Source organism: Glycine soja, chromosome 5, assembly GCF_004193775.1.
Source record: "Glycine soja cultivar W05 chromosome 5, ASM419377v2, whole genome shotgun sequence".
In the NCBI taxonomy this organism is placed as follows: Eukaryota; Viridiplantae; Streptophyta; class Magnoliopsida; order Fabales; family Fabaceae; genus Glycine; species Glycine soja.
The window spans coordinates 3,782,833-3,804,241 of NC_041006.1; the positions used below are offsets into that span (position 1 = coordinate 3,782,833).

Here is a 21,409-nt window from a genome sequence, read left to right on the forward strand (position 1 = left end):
TCTTTCAATCCTCTTTTCTGAGCCATGTTTAATCTGTTAACAAGAATAAATCAAGATAAATAACTGTGTTAATCTAAGATTGCACTGTGTTTTAAAACTATCTCTTTTTTAAAAATATATTTGCATAAATGTTTGAATTAAAGTTAAAATTATTCAAAAATATTTTTTATTTTTATTTTGAAAGCAATAACTAATTTATTCCTTCTTCATTTATATTACACATTGGAGATTACAAAAAAAAAATAGTTTAAATCAAACATGAGTATCATTTGACAAATGTGACAGTTGCTTTAACAAAATTCTACATTAAACAATTGAAGCGATGCTTTGACTTTCTCCTTACATGCTTTTCTTTTTATTGATAAGCAGAATATTATATATATATATATATATATATATATATATATATATATATATAAATTATAAATTATATGAGTGTAACTTTAATAATTATTATATCATTTTTAAAGCTTGATATATAATATGTTTTTTTTATTAATTTGACCTTTGAATTATATTTATATATTATTGAGTTTGTGTGTGTCAAATTTTGTCAAAATTCAACAATAAAAGTAATCATATAATCTATATTTTAATATATTTTAAAATATTTATATTATTACATATGGTCTTGGATAAATATAAAATTTTGCATATATAATTTATGTGATAAAAACTTTCAATCCAACCGTAAAATGTAAGAAAATATTATTCAGTTGAAAATTATATAATGATGTACTTGTCAAATATAACATATACAGAGAGGCTATATCGTGTTAGAATGAAAATGATTAATTTGAAGAATTGTCAAACAAAAAAATCAATTATCTTAAATATTTAATTTAAGTAAAGATCATCACTACTATTATCGCCGCAACCACTAACACTCTGATTGTTGTTATAACCACCGTCGTTGCTACCAGCAGTAGTGGCGACGATGACAACAACGATGATCATGTTAGTAACGACAATAGTGGTCATGACAACTATCACAATGTTGTTGGTGGTAACGACAGTAAGGAGGACAATAATCATCTTGATGGTAACAATGATTAATAATTATGATAGTGGTTGAGATAACAATTGTGATGAAAATAGATATAATAATAATGGTAGTATGATATATTTGAGATATTTTAAGATGTCATAAACTAATCTTTAAGATATTAGATTTTTTGTTTGGTAAATCTTATAAAAAATTTATAGTTAGATAAATTTTTAAGTTAAATTTAAAATATTTTAATCTTAATTTTTTATTTTAATATAACAGTTGAAATTAATCATTCTTATTTTCATATAAAATAATCATTCTCATATAATATACGAGATTTATATATATTTGATAAAAACAACATGAGTGCCATGATACAAACAATTATCACCCAGTGCACAAAATGATGATCACTGAGCAAACATCCATAAGAAGATACCCCTCACCCTTAAGAAACCACTACTTCACCAAACCTCCCTAGCCTTCAGAATCTTGATATATACCATCAAGATGGCATATAATTAAGAAGATACAAGACTTTACAAAGATCTTACATCACTTTAATACCTATCCCTTTACACCTTACAATCAACCCTCGTAAACGAATCTGAAATATACAAATATCATCACCGCCCACACATGCTTGTTTTGACAAAGTTTTTATTAATGTGAAAAGCATTGAGAAATATAATTCAATTGCCCTTTTTATGTTTTTCTATGTACTGTTCACTATTAAATTCACATTTTCCTGACATCTTGATAAACTATAAAAAAAATCTTAGAGCCCAAAGAAAGAGATTCCGTTCCTAGCTAGAAACATACCTAGAATTAGAATACAGGTTTTCATGCTACATAAATAAATAAGTATTCCATGTAGGGGTGCATGCATGCCTCACGAACGAGTTATATTGAATTATATATATAATTAGTTTTTAAAATTATAAATGTCAATTTAGTATGTAGATGATAAAATATTATTTAATCTACAAATTATTAAAGGTCGATTATTTTATTACAATTTTGAAAGTTAAAATAAACGTTACTAAATAATATCATGAACTAAATTTTTTTTTATAATTTTAAAAACTTAAATAATATTTATTATAATTATTTCAAAACTATTTTCTTAGAAGAAGAAAAATATTATTAAAATATAGAGTACAAGATGTACCCTTCAACATTCAACATAGTTACAAGCCGACAGAGTTGCTGTCACACAGTAGCCGCCGCCCGCCAGCCACACAATTGCATTTACCAAAACAAGAAGATCATGCAGCCGAGATTTCCAATACTAGCTTCTGCTTGATTTGCCGACTAATAACATTTCTACAGTAGTTAGTCTTCACCTTCATATTATGTATATAATACCAAGTGTTGCTATGAATTTCATTCAAGCGTGTTTGGGTAATAGCAAAATACCTATACAGTAGCAATGATCTCTTTCACAGTCTTTGTTTTCCTTACACTCTTGTTCACTTTGTCATTGGTTAAACAGCTGAGAAAGCCTACTGCAGAAAAGAGAAGACTACTACCTCCAGGACCAAGGAAACTACCCTTCATTGGCAACCTCCACCAGCTTGGTACGTTGCCACATCAATCCCTTCAATACCTTTCAAATAAGCATGGACCTCTCATGTTCTTGCAGCTGGGTTCAATACCCACCTTGGTAGTTTCCTCTGCTGAGATGGCCAGAGAGATTTTCAAAAACCATGACTCAGTTTTCTCTGGCAGGCCTTCGCTATACGCTGCAAACCGTTTAGGATACGGTTCAACCGTGAGTTTTGCACCGTACGGTGAGTACTGGAGGGAAATGAGGAAGATCATGATCTTGGAGCTGCTGAGTCCGAAAAGGGTTCAATCGTTTGAAGCTGTGAGGTTTGAAGAAGTCAAACTTCTGCTTCAGACCATAGCTCTTTCTCATGGTCCTGTTAACTTGAGTGAACTTACCCTTTCGTTGACCAACAACATTGTGTGTCGTATTGCTCTTGGTAAAAGGAACAGGAGCGGGGCAGATGATGCAAATAAGGTTTCTGAAATGCTTAAAGAGACACAGGCGATGCTGGGAGGATTCTTTCCCGTTGACTTTTTTCCACGGTTGGGGTGGCTCAACAAGTTTAGTGGCCTTGAAAATAGGCTTGAGAAGATTTTCAGAGAAATGGATAACTTTTATGACCAAGTGATTAAGGAGCATATTGCTGATAACTCTTCTGAGAGGTCAGGAGCAGAACATGAAGATGTAGTCGATGTGCTTCTTCGAGTTCAGAAGGATCCAAATCAAGCAATTGCCATCACTGATGACCAAATCAAGGGTGTACTCGTGGTATCATCTTTATTCTTTAACTCTAACTATGAATTACTAAGTCATACTTTTTTTCAGTAGTCGTAGGTATCTCTATATAATAGGCAGGTAATCCTAGAGGGCTAGAGGCACCTATAAGAGCACTAATATTCAACAACAAAAAACACTATAACCAGTAACACCACTTTAGGAAAGAAAGTGCAAAAGGAAAGAGAAGAAAACTTGAAAAAAGAGAGTGAGATAATTTTTTAGGTTATTTGGTAGAAAAGAAAATAAGTAAATTTAAAAGATAATTTTTTTTCATTTATCATGCTTAATTGTATAGAAAAAAATGTGTATAAAATTAAATAAATATCTCTAATAAAAAAATACGTATAAGTAATTTAGTAATAAAAAAATGGTACGTGAATATGTCCAATTTAGACTATGCTTAAAAATGAGAGAAAGAAATAAAAGTATACATATGATATGTGATATGATATGGTAGAAAAATAAATAGAAAAACTTGTGTTAATGAAATATTTGAAATAAAAAATTGTATACTATAATTACTCTTTAGTATTTTTACTGTACAGAACAATTTTTTTCTTTTAGACTAAGAATAATGATATCCGGATATTCATATATCATAAATGCATATTTGATATTTTTTTTTCTTTCTCTCTGCGCATGTTTATGGTGTGACCAAAGATCTTTATCACTCTCCTTAGTCTAAAATGGATGGATAAGAAAGTGTCGAGTCTTACTTTATTTTTCTTGCTTCCTTCCTTCATGGAAAATAATTCCATCCAATGGATTTGATTTTTCTATCCTTCCATGGTTCCAAGTAGAGCATAAATATGGATATTATTTTTTATCAAGCCAAATATAAAAGATATTATAGATGGGGTAAAAGATACCCAATGTTGAAAAGGAGAATATCAGAGGAAGTATTTAAGAGAAATTAAGGAAAAAAGAAGATTAGTTTTTATTATTTGAGAAACATTTTTATTTTGACTTCTTTAGGTTCATTTTTTTATTTCACTTACAAATGACAATATCTTCCTCTTTTATAGACTTCAAGAGAGAGTTTTTAGATATATCACATATTTTATAAGAGAATTCTATATACTTCTTCTAATTACTTAATTCTACATATTACTTTAACTAAATATTATTTTTATTTATTTTTACACTTTTTTAAAAATTTCTTTAAAATAATATCACAAACTTAATAGGCCTAACACTTAATTAATGGGCTAAATAAGTTTATATTATCCAACAGCTGTTGTTTACATGAGAAAAACCTACTATAAGGCTCTTCCTTACCACCCAATACAGAGCAACATATAAGAGTTCTATCCAAAAATAAAACTCACTATCAGGTCCCTACCTAAACTGCTGGTATCGGCTATGAAAAACAACACCAACAGCCATCTTCCAGTTAGACCACGAAGAAAGCAGCACGTTGTTTCTTTGTAACCACACAGACCAAAGTGCTGCCACATCCACACTGTCATCCAAATTGGAATCTTACTAATAATCTCCATTCATATCAAGATCTGTAAATAGAAAATCTAGGAAATATATTTAAAAAAACAAAAAAATATTTTTTTAATTTTTTTTTCATTGATTCCATTTTGAATCGATTTGTCAATAACAAAAAGATTGCTCGTAATCTGTGTAAACTTTCCTAGTTTTGTTTCCATTTATGAACCAACAATGCTGCCAAAAGTGTTGCGGAAACAAAACTAGACAACGTCCCCATGAATAGTACCGAAGCCAAATACCTTGAGTCTCCTGTTCTTTTTGACATAACATACACATGGCATACACCAACGACTTGTCACTTTCACTTGCTTTGTCCATGCACTTTTTTGAACAATTCGAATTAATTACTTGTCACTTTCAGTTGGTTTGTCCATACACTAACATTTTGCCAGAACAATTTTTATGCAATAGAAGGATTACTCTCGTTACTCGTAATTATTTTGAGATAAATGGTTTTTTTTTTTTACTGGATATTTTTGTGTAGGACATCTTTGTAGCGGGAACTGACACTGCTTCGGCCACGATAATATGGATAATGTCTGAGCTTATTAGGAATCCAAAGGCAATGAAAAGAGCACAAGAAGAGGTAAGAGATCTTGTCACAGGAAAAGAGATGGTAGAAGAAATTGATCTCTCAAAGCTCTTGTACATCAAGTCAGTTGTTAAAGAGGTATTAAGACTCCATCCCCCTGCGCCATTACTTGTTCCAAGAGAGATTACAGAGAATTGCACGATCAAAGGGTTTGAAATCCCAGCCAAAACAAGGGTTCTTGTTAATGCAAAATCAATAGCAATGGATCCATGTTGTTGGGAGAATCCAAATGAGTTCTTACCTGAGAGGTTCCTAGTTAGTCCAATAGATTTTAAAGGACAACACTTTGAGATGTTGCCGTTTGGGGTTGGTCGAAGGGGTTGTCCTGGAGTGAACTTTGCCATGCCAGTTGTTGAGTTAGCACTTGCAAATCTTCTGTTTCGTTTTGACTGGGAACTGCCTCTTGGACTTGGAATACAAGACTTGGATATGGAAGAAGCAATTGGTATAACCATACACAAAAAAGCTCATCTTTGGCTGAAAGCCACTCCCTTTTGCGAGTAGTACTTTTTTCCATAATTAAAAATGGTCATGTTTATGTCATAGAAAATAATAAATATGATTTGGTTATTAAAAATTACAATAAAAATGCACTAATAATGTTTACATTTTTTCCATAATTCTTTAGTTTTTATCATTATTTTTTGTATTAAAATTTTAGATTAAAAGAAAGCACACCTTCTTCCAAGATCAATGAAGACCATTAACTTTAGTGAGAATTTATTATTATTTTTTGTCTCGTATAAACGAATCTCAATTATATATTTTCTATTTAATGAAATTATTTTTAAAATACATTTTATTTAATAAGGTTAATTTTTTTCTTATAATTGATATGAAGTTTCAATAAAAGATAATTTAAAAAAATATATCTTTTACTTCCTCTGTTTCTTTTTAAGTGTCTGATTTTTAAAAAATAATATTTTTATTTATTTGTTATTTGTAAAATTAAATGTGACGTTAATTACTCTTTTATTAATTATATTCTTATTTATTTTTTAATATTTAATTATTTTATACATACATACATTTATCGTGAAGTGAAAAAAAACAAATTAAAAGAAAAATTTTCATGACTAATTTTATTAGAACCACTAAAATTTATTATATTTCTTGATTTCTATATAACAACCTTAAACACATAAAAAGAAATAAAAAATAATTAAAATAACACAAAAGTTAACTAATTTTCTTGATTAAATTGGCTTCACCGGTAAACTCCAGCACCATTAATTAGTCCAATTAATTGATTAATTGCACCGAACTAAATTGCTTTCAGTTGCCTAGCTTATCGAAGGAACCTCATAAAAAGTACAACAGCTATTCCCGTGAACATTACAAACAATTAAAGCATTCTCATCCATCCCAGCTCACAGATTATTTGGTCAGTAGTTTTACCTCGATGGCTTCATTGGGCAAACTTCCTTACCAGAGACTGAGAAATGAAGAAGAACTGGACGAAGAAGCACTAGAATTACAAAGAGAAGTGAAAAAAGCAAGGGCGTGGCTTAAGCTTAGGGCTCTAGCAGGTAGAAGAAGGCCAAGGCTTCGTGTTGCAGCCTTGAGGAGATTCCTTAGAAAAAGAACCAAGTTTCTCTCTAGATTCAGAGTCTCATGGCGCAAGGCGTTGAAGAAATTGAATAATGGCCAGAGTCATGTGAATGATCTCTTTGGAGGCAATTTTCTGTTAATGCAAGGCAATCTTACTCCTTTTGGATGTGGTAAGAAACCTTATTACATGGGTTATGGCCTTCAAGGATTATCGACAACGATCGCCTAATAAATTTTGCTTTCATGCATGCTATAAGAGGAATTATTATATTCCTATATATTACTCTTTTGTATAGTTATTTCTACTAAGATAAAAATAAAATAAAATTGAAATGATGATTGATGTCATAGATGGATATTATAAACATGTTTGTAAAAATAAAATGATGATATTTTTTTCCTTACGAGAGAGGGGTTCCAAAGGGGTTTATTTTTCATCCTTTTGTCGCCTGTTTTTGCACCCTTAACTATACATAGGGAACCACAATAGAAAAAAAAAAAGCACTTTAATATTCATCTAACACAACAATGCATATATAATTTTAATTTTAATAACTAACTTTTAACTTAGATGCATGTCGTGTGTATGTATTAATTGTATGTATTTGAGCAGTTACTTTTCATAATTGAATAACACCACACAATAGAAACTATTTATTTATAACATACGGTTATTTATTATTTCCCTAAAAAGTAAAAATATTTTATAAGAGATCAATCATATTACGCTCTTTCCTTACTCTGTAATTTGTTTGTGTGTAACAGAAGAAAATGGAAAAGAGAAAAATAGGATATAAATATCAAATTTCTACTTACTATTTGAACCTAGAATCCTAGAATCATTCATGTTGCGAACAATAACAACAATAGGATTTAAACCTAGAATCCTGTATAAAATATCCACACTTTTTACCAATTAACAGACTCTAGAGGGTGGTTTTCTCTGGAACTCACTTGTTTTCACTTTTGATTAAGTATAAAAAAAATTCAAAATTCTATATTTATATTTAAGCTAAATTGCAATGCTCCTGTTTTGGGAAAGTATTTGGGTTTGCGTAATATGCCTGGTATTAATTCGTCTTAATCATTAAGCAAATGCTTCAACAATTGAGAAATTGTTTATCATATAGAAAATGCCATATGAAGATAGATCAAGGCACCAAACGTTGCCTACTCGACTGGGTTACGAAAGAAGAAGAATGCCTCCTGGCCATTACAAGTCTTCCCGAGCTTCGCTCCCGAACACCAAAACTTCCCAATGGAGGTTTTTTGAGGAAGAAACCTGTCCAATTAACCAACCAAAATGCATAAACCTAATCGTTTTTGTCCATATAACTAGTTTTAGCAAATTTTAATAACAAAATGTTGTGTTTAAGTTTTTTCAACAAAAATTAATTTAAAAAAACTAAAAATTATGTGGGTTATGGGGATGTGTTCACCTTAAGTTAACATTTGCATTCAAGTATTATTTATTGACTTGGGACAACTGTTATGAGAAACTAGACAAGAAATAAACTTTATCAAAATTATAAGTCGGACTAAATAATAGACTTAAAGAATATTTAAGCATGTGATAACATCGTGCTTCTAGGAAAATGGATTCCAACAGATTTTCCTCCAATGATGTTTATATATAGAGTTCTCTTCTCATAAGTAAGCAACTCTCGAAGCACATATATTTACTTAATACTTTTTTACTTCATTGTTGGAGTCCTTATATATGAAAATCACCTCCATGTGAAATCTCTCTAACCACTAATGCGCCACCGTAGTACATACCATCGTGCTATTAATCCTTCCTCTGATCTCCCGATCTCGCATCACAACAACGTACGTGTAAATTGTTACATGCACTCAACTTGCCAATCTAGAAAGGAAAATATGCTCGGTGACACGAATTACTATATATAATTACTTGTCCATGATTTCTGCTCATTATAAATCACTCGCTTATATTCTTTAATTAACATTTGAACCAAATGAATTAAAACAATTGTTTCGTCAAATTTTACGTGCAGAAATACTTCGTACCATTTAGCATTGCTAATCCAGAAATGTCACTCACTCTCTGCTAGACAGTTAGCCTTTTATGTACGTAAGGCAATAATAAAATGTTTTGTAATGTTAGGTATTAAAAATGCACAAAAATAAAAAATTACAAGAACTAAAAATAGAAAAGAACTAAATTGCAAAGACTTAACATTTTATTATATTATATAGCTGTTGGCCTAATTTAAACCGAAATTAAGCCATACAGCTGAATGAGATCAGCAATCATGCATCTGCAAAGAAATGATACTTTTGGATGTTGTTGACTATCAACCGAATTGCTGAAATTGTGGTTGCTATTGTGAGCAGAAAAGAAAAAACGATGTTGAACCAGTGCCACGCCTTCTTCTCTATTCTAGCTGTTCTTCCCTTAACCTAACATTGAAGCAAAATTAAGTCAAATAATATAATAATGATATATGTGTCCAAATTTGACAAACTCTAATTGGGTTAATTATTTCGTCATTAAAGCTTCGTTTTCTGTAGTGTAATTATAAAATAACCTTGATGAAGACCATGCTGGGGAACATGAAGGTCAGAGGAACGAGTGAAAATGAGCCAAGAAAGTTTACAAAGTCACCCATAAAAGGAAATGCTGCAGCAACGAATGTGTTCCCTGTAAAGAAAAGCGCACGTAGGAGAAATAAGCGTTTCAAGTTCTCCCCTGAATGCATGGCCTTGTCAATTTCTAGGAACTTAGTGTCCAATGCCTCATGAATTGGTGCTACAAACATCTGCAATTTTAAGAGAAAAACAAAAGGACACCCTTCAATTTGTTATATATTTTATTTTTCCTTATCAATTAGTAACATCTAAAACTGCATATTCTTTTACTGAATATTCAAATGTAACATCATTAACTACGATGACATAATGCACCTATATATGCTAACATATCTTACATGTTGGGTGACTATGGACTGCAAAAAGACGATGGCATTAATGAGGACGTCAATCCATTTGGGACCACTTAAGTTTTCAGGAAGGTATGCGGACACCATTGATCCATAAGCCCAATATCCCATTACGGTAACACCATAATAGAACAGAACTCCCACTGTATATTGTAAATACAGGGCCTTCCTCATGTTCTTCATTGCTGGCTTACGTAGAGTGGACTACATTCACATTGCAAACGACTACTTTACTCATTATCAAATTATATATAATAACAAAATTCTATACATGTATTCGGATTAAGAAAACAAAATTAAAAGTATTTATGATGTTAAAGACAAAAAATACTTAATATTTATTTTAAAATATTCAAGATAATATATATATTCCAAACCAAAATATTAGCTCAGCCCAAATTTGGAAATGTTAAATGTACGGAAGTCAACACTAACAATAGAAAAAATTATTCTATGCCCTATAAAAATAGTGTAATAATTATATATATATATATATATATATATATATATATATATATATATATATTTTGCCAATAAAAAAATGTAAGTCAACTGACAATAGAAAAAATTATTCTATGCCTTCAATTTAGTCAAGTAAATTTGTGTTTTTTTTTTATGTTTGATCTTGGTAAGGTTTTTTTGTCATTTTAATCTTTATAAGTTTATATTTTTTTAATTTTAATTTCTAAAACACAAACTTATAAAGATTAAAAGTGAAAAAAAAATATTTGAATGAATAAAATTAAAAGGAATTTTCTATTTATGTAACGTTCCACGGGTTAAATGACATTAATTATCCATTTTTGACAAACTTGGCTACTTAATTTATTATGTTTTCTTGAGAGAAAAAAACAATAATTTTTCTTCCCTATTTATGTAAGAGGCATTGAGGCCACGGCCAACGCAATTAATTTGTGTAAGAAAAAGAAGAATAGAAATATAACCTGTATCTCGGGGAGCAAGCCGCTGGTATTGCAAACAATGATGGCGGAAATTGCACCAAAAGCATTGAACACTTTGTTCATGACTTCACTTTCGCCAATATCGTAATCCCTATTCGAATTTGATCTCCCTTCCAACCACAATATATAATTTAACGCTAGTTATTATTATGATTTGAGGACAAGTTTGGTGAGAACTAATGTAGTAGTATTTTGAAAGCAGATGCTTAATTACCATCTTTGATTAAAACAATAAGAAGAAATATAATATATGTAAAAGTGACCACCGCAGAAGCTCCCAACCAATTTTTCATCGCAGATATTGTTGGGAAAAAGAATGAATAAAAAAAGTAAGCAGCTCCTGTGATGACTATGTAGTATTGGAGCCTCAAGGGAGAATCACTAAATTCTGAGTTTATTGCCTGCAATAAATAACCACTTTCTCTCTAATAAACTCAACACAAGTTGATACATAGAGTTTAATTTTCAATTTACATATTGTTACACACGGCCAATTAATTAAAAAAACACTGTAAATATGATTTTTAAGTAATTGTTATAAACATGAACCAAGTTGATTATGTTTGATAAAACTAGTTAATAAGCCAATTAAAAAAACTTAAAACTAATAAGCTAAATAATTTTATCTTATACATTGTGTTTTGGTTTTGATGATAAAAACAAAAACAAAAAATTAAAGTAAAGTAAAATATAAAAGATGTGAATCTCACCTAATATTTACAAAAAATTTCTCCTATTTCTCCTCCTTTCCTAAACCAAGTGCAACGACCTTTCATTATTTGTCTGTTCTAAATAAACTATTTATAATATAAATTAAACTTTACCTTAAGTGCCTTGCCTCCCAGGAGGATCAAGCCCATATTTCCAAGAAGAAGGGTCAAAAACTGGAAAACCCATGTGAGTTGGTACATACCCTTGCCTTGTGAAATTAAGGAATGCTTCAGTTAATAGCCTCCTTCAGTTAAAATGTAATTAAAAAGTTATAATGTCACGCAAAGGAAAGTATCATGCAAAGAATTAAAAATTCACCGTAAACATATCCCATGAGATCTCTGTATCTAATGAATCTGCGGTCATCGATGAAGTGAAATGCTGCCAAGAGCCAGTTTGCATAGGCAGTGTAGAATCCCACAACAATAAGGCATATGATACCCCATGTCCAACCCAGTGGCCACATGACCAAATTAGAAAAACTTAATATCCACCCGCAATTGAAGCTTGTCACCAGCATCAACCCCACTTGATGCCATGAATCTGCAAATTTTAATCAATTTCATCATGAAAAGGAGAATCTCTCAAAGTCAAGTGGACGAATCATTTTTTATTTTTTTTTACAATGACGGGGACAGAATCTCAAATTTAAATTTTTATGCATCTACTCCAAATCTTTCATCACTAGGGCGATCTTAATGGGTTAGTAGACGAATCATATATGTAGAGACTAGACAGTTTGATAAATTTAAACACCCCCAAAGAATGGTCAAAACAGAATTTAGCATAGTATATATAGATGAAGTATTGGTGTATTACCGCGGTCAGTGGTATGAGCAGAAGCGCGACCATAACCATCATTTTGGGTGCCCTTTTCTTGACCTTGTTCGAGGTTCATAGTGAGAGACTTGCCCTTGCTCCCTCTCCCTTCTACATGCATGACGAATCCTAGATGTCTGAAAAAGAAAAAGTGTTTGCACTTTTACGGTGTGTTTGGTACCGCAGAAAAGGAAACGAGGGAGAAGAGAACAAAACTAGGATGAGTTTGGGATCATTAAGTAGTTTTGGTAAAGTAAAAAATAAAAAAAAAGAAATATTAGAAAAGAATGATGGGATATGCATAAAAAAAATTCACGCAAGGAAATACGGAATTGCGTCAAAATGCTGCTAGCATATGGCCATGTGCCATAATGGATTTTTTTAACTTTAAAAAGTAATTCTAAAAAAAGTTATTTTAAAAAACAGATGGGATTAGTTCGTAAAAAAAGCAGAACTGCTTTTTTAAAAAAATAAAAATAAAACACTTTAATAAACATATCAAGAAAGCAAAAAATTATTACCTTTTCGATTATTCTTTTTAATCTAAAGAAAGTAAATTTTGACACATTTTTTCATGCACATGATAAGGGTATTCTAGACAATTGATTTTTAGTTAATTTATTTTTGTTTATTTTATATATCATATCAATTAATGAGTTATTTAATACAAAGTGACTTTTAAATGCAAATTTTTTGTTATTTATTGTGGGAAGGATAATAAATTTTAATGACATCTTTAATGAGTACTTGAATTCATGTGTTTATTAATTTTTTATTACTAGAAATTGAGGACAATATTAAAGGTTTATAAAATTCACATATCATGTTGAATCAATTAAGTTGGACTACTTTGATTATTAATTGATTATTATACATTCATTTATTATATTTATAAATATTACTTTTTTAAAATAAGATTATTTTTATTTGTTTTATAAATCATAAAGTATTAATTAGTAAGTTATTTAATACAAAGTGAATTTTTAACCAAGAGTTGTTGACAGAGCTGATTCAACATTTGAGTCTCTTGATCAAGATTTGGGGGTTGATTCCTGACTTGAATATGGAATTGCAATCGGAAATATTACTTTACCTAAAATGAGCTAACTTGATTGAAGGGGATTAATTGGAAGCCAAATAAAAAAACCTCATATACCTCCTTTTGTCCCAAAATAGATTGTTTTACACATATTAAAAAAATTAAAATAAATAAAAGGAAGTAGTAATTATACAAAACTAACTAGATGAAAATGAATAATATTAATATTAAATTTAAAAACTAAAATGATATTTATTAGAAATATTGATGAAAAACAAAAATTAATATTATATTGAAAAGATGAATGAGATACTTATGATTATGTCTCCAACTTTAATATAATATGAGTAAAAATAAATATTTTATTATATAAAACATTTTATTAAAAAATTACAAATATATAATACTTATGATACATTACATATCCTTAAAAAGTATACATTTTATATCTTTAAAGTATATATTGTAAATTAACCTTTTCATAAAGGTGGATCAATACAATTTATATTACTATCCCTTATACCATTAATTGTTATGTGTTTTTAATAATAATAATAATAAATTCTCTATAAAGATATTAATACTATACGTCACTTATAATAGTAAAAATAATTTCCTTGTGATTAAAGATTATTTTGATAATAAATAAGTTGGTTATTTGTTTAATTATTTCGTAATAATAATTCTTATATGAATTAATTTATATTTTACTTAAAATATTTTTATTTAACAATTTCATTTGAATATTTTTTTTTTGTTAAATTTGCAATTACATGTAATTAACAATATCTCCCATGTTTAGCTCCATCTTATTTGAATGTAAAGTGCAAAAAAAATGGTACAAGTCAAGGATGTAGTACTAGAGGAAAAACATAAAAAGTTTGTAACAGGAATTTAATTTTCTGAAGGCTCAAAAATTAACTTTTGTGAAAATCTTGAAAGGTTTGATAATGTTTTTAAAGGTCAAAATAAGAAAAAATTTAGCAAAAAAAATACCTGATGAATTTGATGAAGAGTGATAGTCATGTTTAAAACAATTGATAAATGTAATTTTCACTATAAATTCAAAAGGGCTTAAACAATTATTTTATTTTATTTTATACTTCCTCTATGATATGAAAAAATATTTTTTATATAATCAATTAGAATTTTTTCAGCTTAATATTTTTAAAATAAAACAAAAGTAGTATTATATATATGTGTATCATATATTAATTCGATTAAGAAATTATAATTATTTAGCTGAGAAATATATATTTCACTCGATTAAAGATAGTCAATTTAAATAATTAAATATTTCTAAGAATATAAAAAATCTAAAGAATGATTTCTGTAACTTTCATCGATGATATTTAATTAATTTTTTTTGAAAAAAACATAAATCATAATTTGAATAGTTATTTTTTTAAAATTCATAATTTGAATAATTATTATAATCTATGTTTGACATAAAAATAGATAATCTAATATTATATATTTAGTTATATTTTAAATATCTTATCATACATTAAGATTAAATAGTGAAATGAAATTTTGTAATTTTATTATACTTTAACAGAATGTTAAAACTAATATTGTTAGATCAATTAAAAAAATTATGAAAATTATTTAAAGTGTGTCTTAATAAATTATAGCAATTAATGTCAATCGATATTACTTGATAAAAACAGGTGTCACTATCCAATAAAAAAAATTCATGCCCATTTAGTTTTAAAACGGTTTAAATTGGTTCCTACTGTCACTATTTTGTGACCTCCATTAACGGGCTTAATGAAAAGTGTTGATTTGCCATCAAATGGCATTTTTGACTTCCTACATGACAATGACTTTGAAATGATATCGTTTCAAAGTTTTATGGCTCAAAAATTTAGAAAGCTCAACTAAAAACGTTCAAATTGGTCCCTCATATTTTACAGAAGGTTCTAATTGGTCCCCAACCTTTTTAATAGGTTCAAATTAGTCTCTCATTGTTTTTCTTATTGAGTGAAAAACACAAAATTGGGTTCACATATTCCACTCAAAAAATGTTCAAAGTAATTTTATATTTGTAAAATGTTCAAAATGGTCCTTCTCCTAGGCAAATTAAAAACATCAATTAATTATACAGAACTATATTAATCCCTTACATCAACAAAAGATAATAAGAATGAATTTGAATCATATTTTAGTGCAGATTCAACGTCCATCTTCTTTCTCTCAAAATAGACATGTCTTTTTTTTTTTTTTTTATCAACAATCTCCTCAAAATACAGATGAAAAAAAAAATCACAATTGGTGTTTCCAACCCTTTTCTAACATGAAAAATGATTCCTTAATTAGATTGGATTCCATATCTATTTTCAACAAAATATTCAAAACTCAAACAACTTATACCATGAAATGTTTGCGACCCCGAAACCTCCTCCCTATGTTGTTTATTGTTCCAGTGCTTCTAGAAACCACAAAATCTCTACAGTCGCAATGAGGCACCCAATTGCACCACTCATGGACGTAGCTTGCGAACTCATGCCTCTCGAAGAAATCATCTTAGACCTACACGCAAACGCACTTGATTCCATGGCTCTCTAATTTCAGAATTAGGGTAGAACCACAAAAACTTCAGGACCCTGATTTTTCAATATGTTGAAGAAGAATTCCCCTTGTAACCCAATTAACCCCAACGGTCCAATACCAACCAACCTCCAAGGTTATTTTTAAGAAAAAAAGAAATTAAAAATACCAACTTTTAAAAAAATTACACATTAAATGCCAATGTGTGACACTAATCTAACATTTTCTATTACCACTATCACGTCATCGTTTGCAATACGGTACCAAAATGAAAAAAAAATAAAAATAAATGACCATTGAGCCAATGATATAATAACTTTATTTATTGAGCTTTTTTATATTTTTAACTATTCAAGCTCATCCAATATATTTCATATTTATTATATTATACAACTGTTGGCCTAATTTAAACCGAAATTAAGCCATACAGCTGAATGAGATCAGCAATCATGCATCTGCAAAGAAATGATACTTTTGGATGTTGTTGACTATCAACCGAATTGCTGAAATTGTGGTTGCTATTGTGAGCAGAAAAGAAAAAACGATGTTGAACCAGTGCCACGCCTTCTTCTCTATTCTAGCTGTTCTTCCCTTAACCTAACATTGAAGCAAAATTAAGTCAAATAATATAATAATGATATATGTGTCCAAATTTGACAAACTCTAATTGGGTTAATTATTTCATCATTAAAGCTTCATTTTCTGTAGTGTAATTATAAAATAACCTTGATGAAGACCATGCTGGGGAACATGAAGGTCAGAGGAACGAGTGAAAATGAGCCAAGAAAGTTTACAAAGTCACCCATAAAAGGAAATGCTGCAGCAACGAATGTGTTCCCTGTAAAGAAAAACGCACGTAGGAGAAATAAGCGTTTCAAGTTCTCCCCTGAATGCATGGCCTTGTCAATTTCTAGGAATTTAGTGTCCAATGCCTCATGAATTGGTGCTACAAACATCTGCAATTGTTAAAAGAAAAACAAAAGGACACCCTTCAATTTGTTATATATATTTTTTCTCATCGTACTCAAAGTCAATATAATTAACCATCTAAAAACTGCATATTCTTTTAATGAAGACATAAAACACATGTAAAATATCTTACATACATGTTGGGAGACTATGGACTGCAAAAAGACGATGGCATTAATGAGGACATTAATCCATTTAGGACCACTCAAGTTTTCTGGAAGATATGCCGACACCATTGTTCCATAAGCCCAATATCCCATTACGGTAACGCCATAATAAAACAGAACTCCCACTGTATATTGTAAATACAGGGCCTTCCTCATGTTCTTCACCGCTGGCTTACGTAGAGTGGACTACATTCATATTGCAAAAGACAACTTCACATACTCAAATTATTTATAATATGTAGACATACAAATAACAAATCCGAATTTTCTATTCTATACATTTACTTGGATAGTGATTTTTTAGTATCTGTAGTGAGGTTTATAACAAATCACGTGTCTTATCCAATCAATCAATCGAGCTAGATATTATTGGATAGTGATTAAGAAAATAATAGTAAAACATTTTGTTACGTTAAAAACAAAACAAAACAAAAAATATCTTAATAATTGTTGTTCAAGCAATTTAAAATATTTTATCTAATGCATTTATTGGGCTTAAATTTAATCTGTATAATGATCTCTCAAACCCAAATATTATTAGGTCAGCCCAAATTCGTAAATGTTAAGGTACGGAAGTCAACGCTGATAACACAAATTAACGTATATAGCAATCCACTCATAAATAACAAATCACATTTTAACCGGAAATAAAATTATCACTCATATATAACTAAAAATAATTAATTTCATATTGATTAAAAAAATAGTTAATATTATTTAATTTTATTAATCTCAAATAAAAAATAAAATTACTTTTAAAATGATCTTCATGAAAACTTTATATCATTTATAAAAAATCATTAAAAATAAAAATAAAATTAAATAAAAAAATATTTTAAAAATAATAAATTTAAATATAATAATATTAGTTATATTTATTTCTATTTAAGTTCAACATATAAGATTATTTTTTTCATATATATATATAGTCCAGAGAGAGTATTATAATAAAATAGGATATGTAAATATTAATTCGTGTCTTTAGGGTATTGAATATGGAATTAAAAGAAAAAATATATTTTGACAGATACATAATATCTGTTCATAACTTGTTTACGTTGCCCAATGATTTTTAAAATAAATATTTTTTATTTTTAATTGTTTAAACAAATACTTAAGTCACTAGTTAACCACAGTCAATAGGATATTATTGTTCACGAGAAGCCTTAGTCCTGTGCTAAAACAATTAATTTGTTTAAGGAAAACAAAATTAGAGATATGACCTGAATCTCGGGGAGTAAGCCACTAGTGTTGGCAACGATGATCGCGGAGATGGCACCAAAAGCATTGAAAACCTTGCTCACTTCACTTCCACTTAAATCATAATCCCTATTCGACCTTGATTTTCCTTCCAACCACAAATAATAGTTGGGGCAAACAATTTAACCCTAGTTATTATGGTTTGAGGGCAATTTAATTGAAGAGAACAATATACTTAGAAAGCGAAAGCCTAATGCTTAATTACCATCTTTAACTAAAACAATTAGAAGTAATATAATATATGTGAAAGTGAGCACCGCTGAAGCTCCCAACCAATTTCTCATCGCAGATATTGTTGGAATGAAGAAGGAATACAAGAAATAAGCAGCTCCTGTGATGACTATGTAGTATTGGAGCCTCAAGGGAGAATCACTAAATTCTGAGTTTATTGCCTGCAGTAAATAAATAACCACTTTCTCTCAAATAAAACTCATTTAGTTGACGAATTTAATTTTTATGAATTGTCATTTTTATGAATTATTTTAAATATAATAATAACTTCTAAAATAATTATTACAATAATCTTAACAGTTTTTTTTTTCTCGATAATCCACTATCGGAATTGGACGATAGTGAAAATCTTTTACATCATTTGTCCACTCTTAATAAACTTAATTTATAGCATAAACTTTACCTTAAGTGCCTTGCCTCCGAGGAGGATGAAACCCATATTTCCAAGAAGAAGGGTCAAAAACTGGAAGACCCAGGTGAGGTGGTACATACTCTTGCCTTGTGAAATTAAGGAATACTTCAGTTAAAATTTAATTCAAAGTTTGGATATCATGCAAAGAATGAAAATTTCACCGTAAACATATCCCATGAGATCTCTGTATCTAATGAATCTACGGTCATCGATGAAATGAAATGCTGCCAAGAGCCAGTTTGCATAGGCAGTGTAGAATCCCACAACAATAAGGCATATGATACCCCATGTCCAACCCAGTGGCCACATGACCAAATTAGAAAAACTTAATATCCACCCGCAATTGAAGCTTGTCACCAGCATCAGCCCCACTTGTTGCCACGAATCTGCAGATGGTATTGATCAATTTCATCATGAAAAAAAAAAAAAAACAAAATCTCAATTCTCAATTGGAAACCTGGTAATTGAAGACTTCCCTCGCAAAAAAAAGTAATAGTTCATGGCTGAATCATATAACAATAAGTAAATATTAATAAAGAGTTAAACAGAATTTAGCATAGTATAGATGGTGTATTAGTGAATTACCTTGGTCAATAGCATGAGCAGAAGCGAGACCATAATCATCATTTTGGGTACCCTTTTCTTGTTGACCTTGCTCGAGGTTCAAAGTGAGAGACTTGCCCTTGCTCGCTCTTCCTTCTACATCCATGGCGAATCCTAGATCTATGGGAAAGAACAAGTCTTTGCTCTTTAAATGATCATAGCGTGGGCTAAATTCTGTAGAAGTGGAATATTCAGATTCAAATAATTGGATAAATAAGACAATTGGTCAACTTGACAGTTGAAGGAAAGGAAATGATTGTATAATGCTAGCTATGAACAGATTTTTCTACAAATTTTATTTTATTTTGTCAAATCAGAGACCCATTCCTTTGAAAACAGGACGCACTGACCTAGACTGGACCTTTTATTTATTAAGATATGCATAAATTCTTACCAATACGAAAATAAATAACAAATTCAGAATAAAACAATATGAAAAAATTGGTGTTAAATAATGATAAAATCGCTTGTTACAAAGAAAGAAACTTTAATAATAAAATATATTTTTGTCAAGAGTCTAACTCAGTGATTAAATAAGATATATTAATTATTGTAAATCTCTACTTTTGAATTATACGAATAAAAAAAAGATATATTTTTATATTTAATAATAAAAACTTAAATTTATATTATAGAAATTAATTTATTTTTATATTAATATAATAAAAATATATTAAAATAAGCTACTTCTATAATATAAATATAATAAAAAAATATTATAATTTTTCTCTTAGGCTTTAATATGTTTTTCCTCTCTATAAAATAAATTAATTTTTATTTTGGTTCCTATAACATTTTTCTTTGTTTTATCATTTTCAAATTTAAAATCTTGTCAGGATTTTAGTCCTTGTATTTATTTTTCTTTACTATAAAATTTGAAATAACTATTTTTGGTACGTAACATTTATTTTGATGGAGATAAATAACATTAACTTAATTAATCTATTCTTTTTATATAGATGTCACATAAAGTCATACTGATATAGTATTACATATACTAAACCAGCAACGCACGTCTCAACAAACCAGCAACGATTCAGCAAAGATATCAACAGGACTCGTGGCATGCACCAACTCTATATTAAAACATTGGACCCTATCAAGCCCATTTTATCATTTGCATTATCGAAGCCCGTAAGCACAAAGCCCAAATAAAGATTTTGGATCAGTTTATTTAAATTTATTTATCGAAATAAGTATTTATTTTAATAAAATAAGTGGTTTTATGATGTTTAACATATTTATCTAAACTATTTCTACTTAAAAAAATATTTTTTTCACTTATTTTAAGAAATAAATCCCATATACTTCTTGAAATAACACTTATGTAAAATATACTTATTCAAAAATTATTTTTTAAGTTTAAACAAACTCATCATTTGTTTTTGGACATGTTTCTGCCGTGTGACATAATTAAGCGTCTAGTTTCACAAATTTTAAATGTGGTTGGTTGGGAACTCAGTGGGTGGAGTTTGAAAAAGTGAAAAGCAGAAAAAAATGAGACTCTAAATTTGAAAAATATAAACTAAGACATTAATGCGATTAAAAGGGAAGGTGAGTCTTTCTATCCAGCTCATATTAAGGAGTATCTTTGGAGTTCTGATACTTTAACGAGTGTAATTGGGTTTTATTGAGTTTGTTTTGATATGTTTATTTTTTTTATTAGTGGTTGTTTTGTTAATATATAATAGATTTAAATATTTCAAAAATAGGTTATTTTTAATTTATTATTTAAAATTGGTAAACGATGAGGTGAGAAA

At 29.2% G+C, this 21,409-nt stretch overlaps 3 protein-coding genes across 4 annotated transcripts; 1 reads left to right on the top strand and 2 right to left on the bottom strand.

Moving 5' to 3' along the window:
• Positions 1-2,225: 2,225 nt before the first annotated feature.
• On the top strand, positions 2,226-6,102 carry LOC114412011 (cytochrome P450 71A9). Its single transcript, XM_028375773.1, has 2 exons — positions 2,226-3,311; positions 5,305-6,102. The coding sequence occupies exons 1-2, from the start codon at positions 2,424-2,426 to the stop codon at positions 5,914-5,916; spliced, it is 1,500 nt and encodes a 499-aa protein (XP_028231574.1). The 5' UTR covers positions 2,226-2,423; the 3' UTR covers positions 5,917-6,102.
• A 3,043-nt stretch (positions 6,103-9,145) lies between these two features.
• Positions 9,146-12,570, bottom strand: LOC114412012 (proline transporter 2-like). The gene is made up of 8 exons (XM_028375774.1): positions 12,419-12,570; positions 11,918-12,142; positions 11,713-11,807; positions 11,103-11,289; positions 10,871-10,998; positions 9,915-10,130; positions 9,516-9,746; positions 9,146-9,387 (listed from the first exon to the last, which is right to left on the bottom strand). Exons 1-8 carry the CDS (start codon positions 12,537-12,539, stop codon positions 9,238-9,240), a joined length of 1,353 nt encoding a protein of 450 aa, XP_028231575.1. The 5' UTR covers positions 12,540-12,570; the 3' UTR covers positions 9,146-9,237.
• A 3,628-nt stretch (positions 12,571-16,198) lies between these two features.
• On the bottom strand, positions 16,199-19,902 carry LOC114412014 (proline transporter 1-like). Of its 2 annotated transcripts, XM_028375776.1 has the most exons (9): positions 19,632-19,767; positions 19,504-19,549; positions 19,208-19,432; positions 19,038-19,132; positions 18,609-18,795; positions 18,367-18,491; positions 17,114-17,329; positions 16,733-16,963; positions 16,199-16,604 (listed from the first exon to the last, which is right to left on the bottom strand). In XM_028375776.1, exons 3-9 carry the CDS (start codon positions 19,407-19,409, stop codon positions 16,455-16,457), a joined length of 1,206 nt encoding a protein of 401 aa, XP_028231577.1. In that variant the 5' UTR covers positions 19,410-19,432; positions 19,504-19,549; positions 19,632-19,767; the 3' UTR covers positions 16,199-16,454. The 2 variants fall into 2 exon arrangements, with proteins under 2 accessions (XP_028231577.1, XP_028231576.1); XM_028375775.1 differs by lacking the exon at positions 19,504-19,549 and having other exon boundaries at positions 19,632-19,902.
• Positions 19,903-21,409: the final 1,507 nt, after the last annotated feature.

What these genes read in the sequence shown, in the direction of transcription:
- LOC114412014 (XM_028375775.1), bottom strand. Translation starts at nt 19,755, where the DNA reads ATGGATGTAGAAGGAAGAGCGAGCAAGGGCAAGTCTCTCACTTTGAAC. An exon ending in TGCTCATGCTATTGACCAAG is followed by an intron (nt 19,433 to 19,631) that starts GTAATTCACTAA and finishes TACCATCTGCAG; the next exon opens with ATTCGTGGCAACAAGTGGGG. An exon ending in GCTTACTCCCCGAGATTCAG is followed by an intron (nt 17,330 to 18,366) that starts GTCATATCTCTA and finishes ATATGAATGTAG; the next exon opens with TCCACTCTACGTAAGCCAGC.
- LOC114412011 (XM_028375773.1), top strand. Translation starts at nt 2,424, where the DNA reads ATGATCTCTTTCACAGTCTTTGTTTTCCTTACACTCTTGTTCACTTTG. An exon ending in AAATCAAGGGTGTACTCGTG is followed by an intron (nt 3,312 to 5,304) that starts GTATCATCTTTA and finishes ATTTTTGTGTAG; the next exon opens with GACATCTTTGTAGCGGGAAC.
- LOC114412012 (XM_028375774.1), bottom strand. Translation starts at nt 12,539, where the DNA reads ATGCATGTAGAAGGGAGAGGGAGCAAGGGCAAGTCTCTCACTATGAAC. An exon ending in TGCTCATACCACTGACCGCG is followed by an intron (nt 12,143 to 12,418) that starts GTAATACACCAA and finishes TAAAATTTGCAG; the next exon opens with ATTCATGGCATCAAGTGGGG. An exon ending in TATTGTTTTAATCAAAGATG is followed by an intron (nt 10,999 to 11,102) that starts GTAATTAAGCAT and finishes TGTGGTTGGAAG; the next exon opens with GGAGATCAAATTCGAATAGG.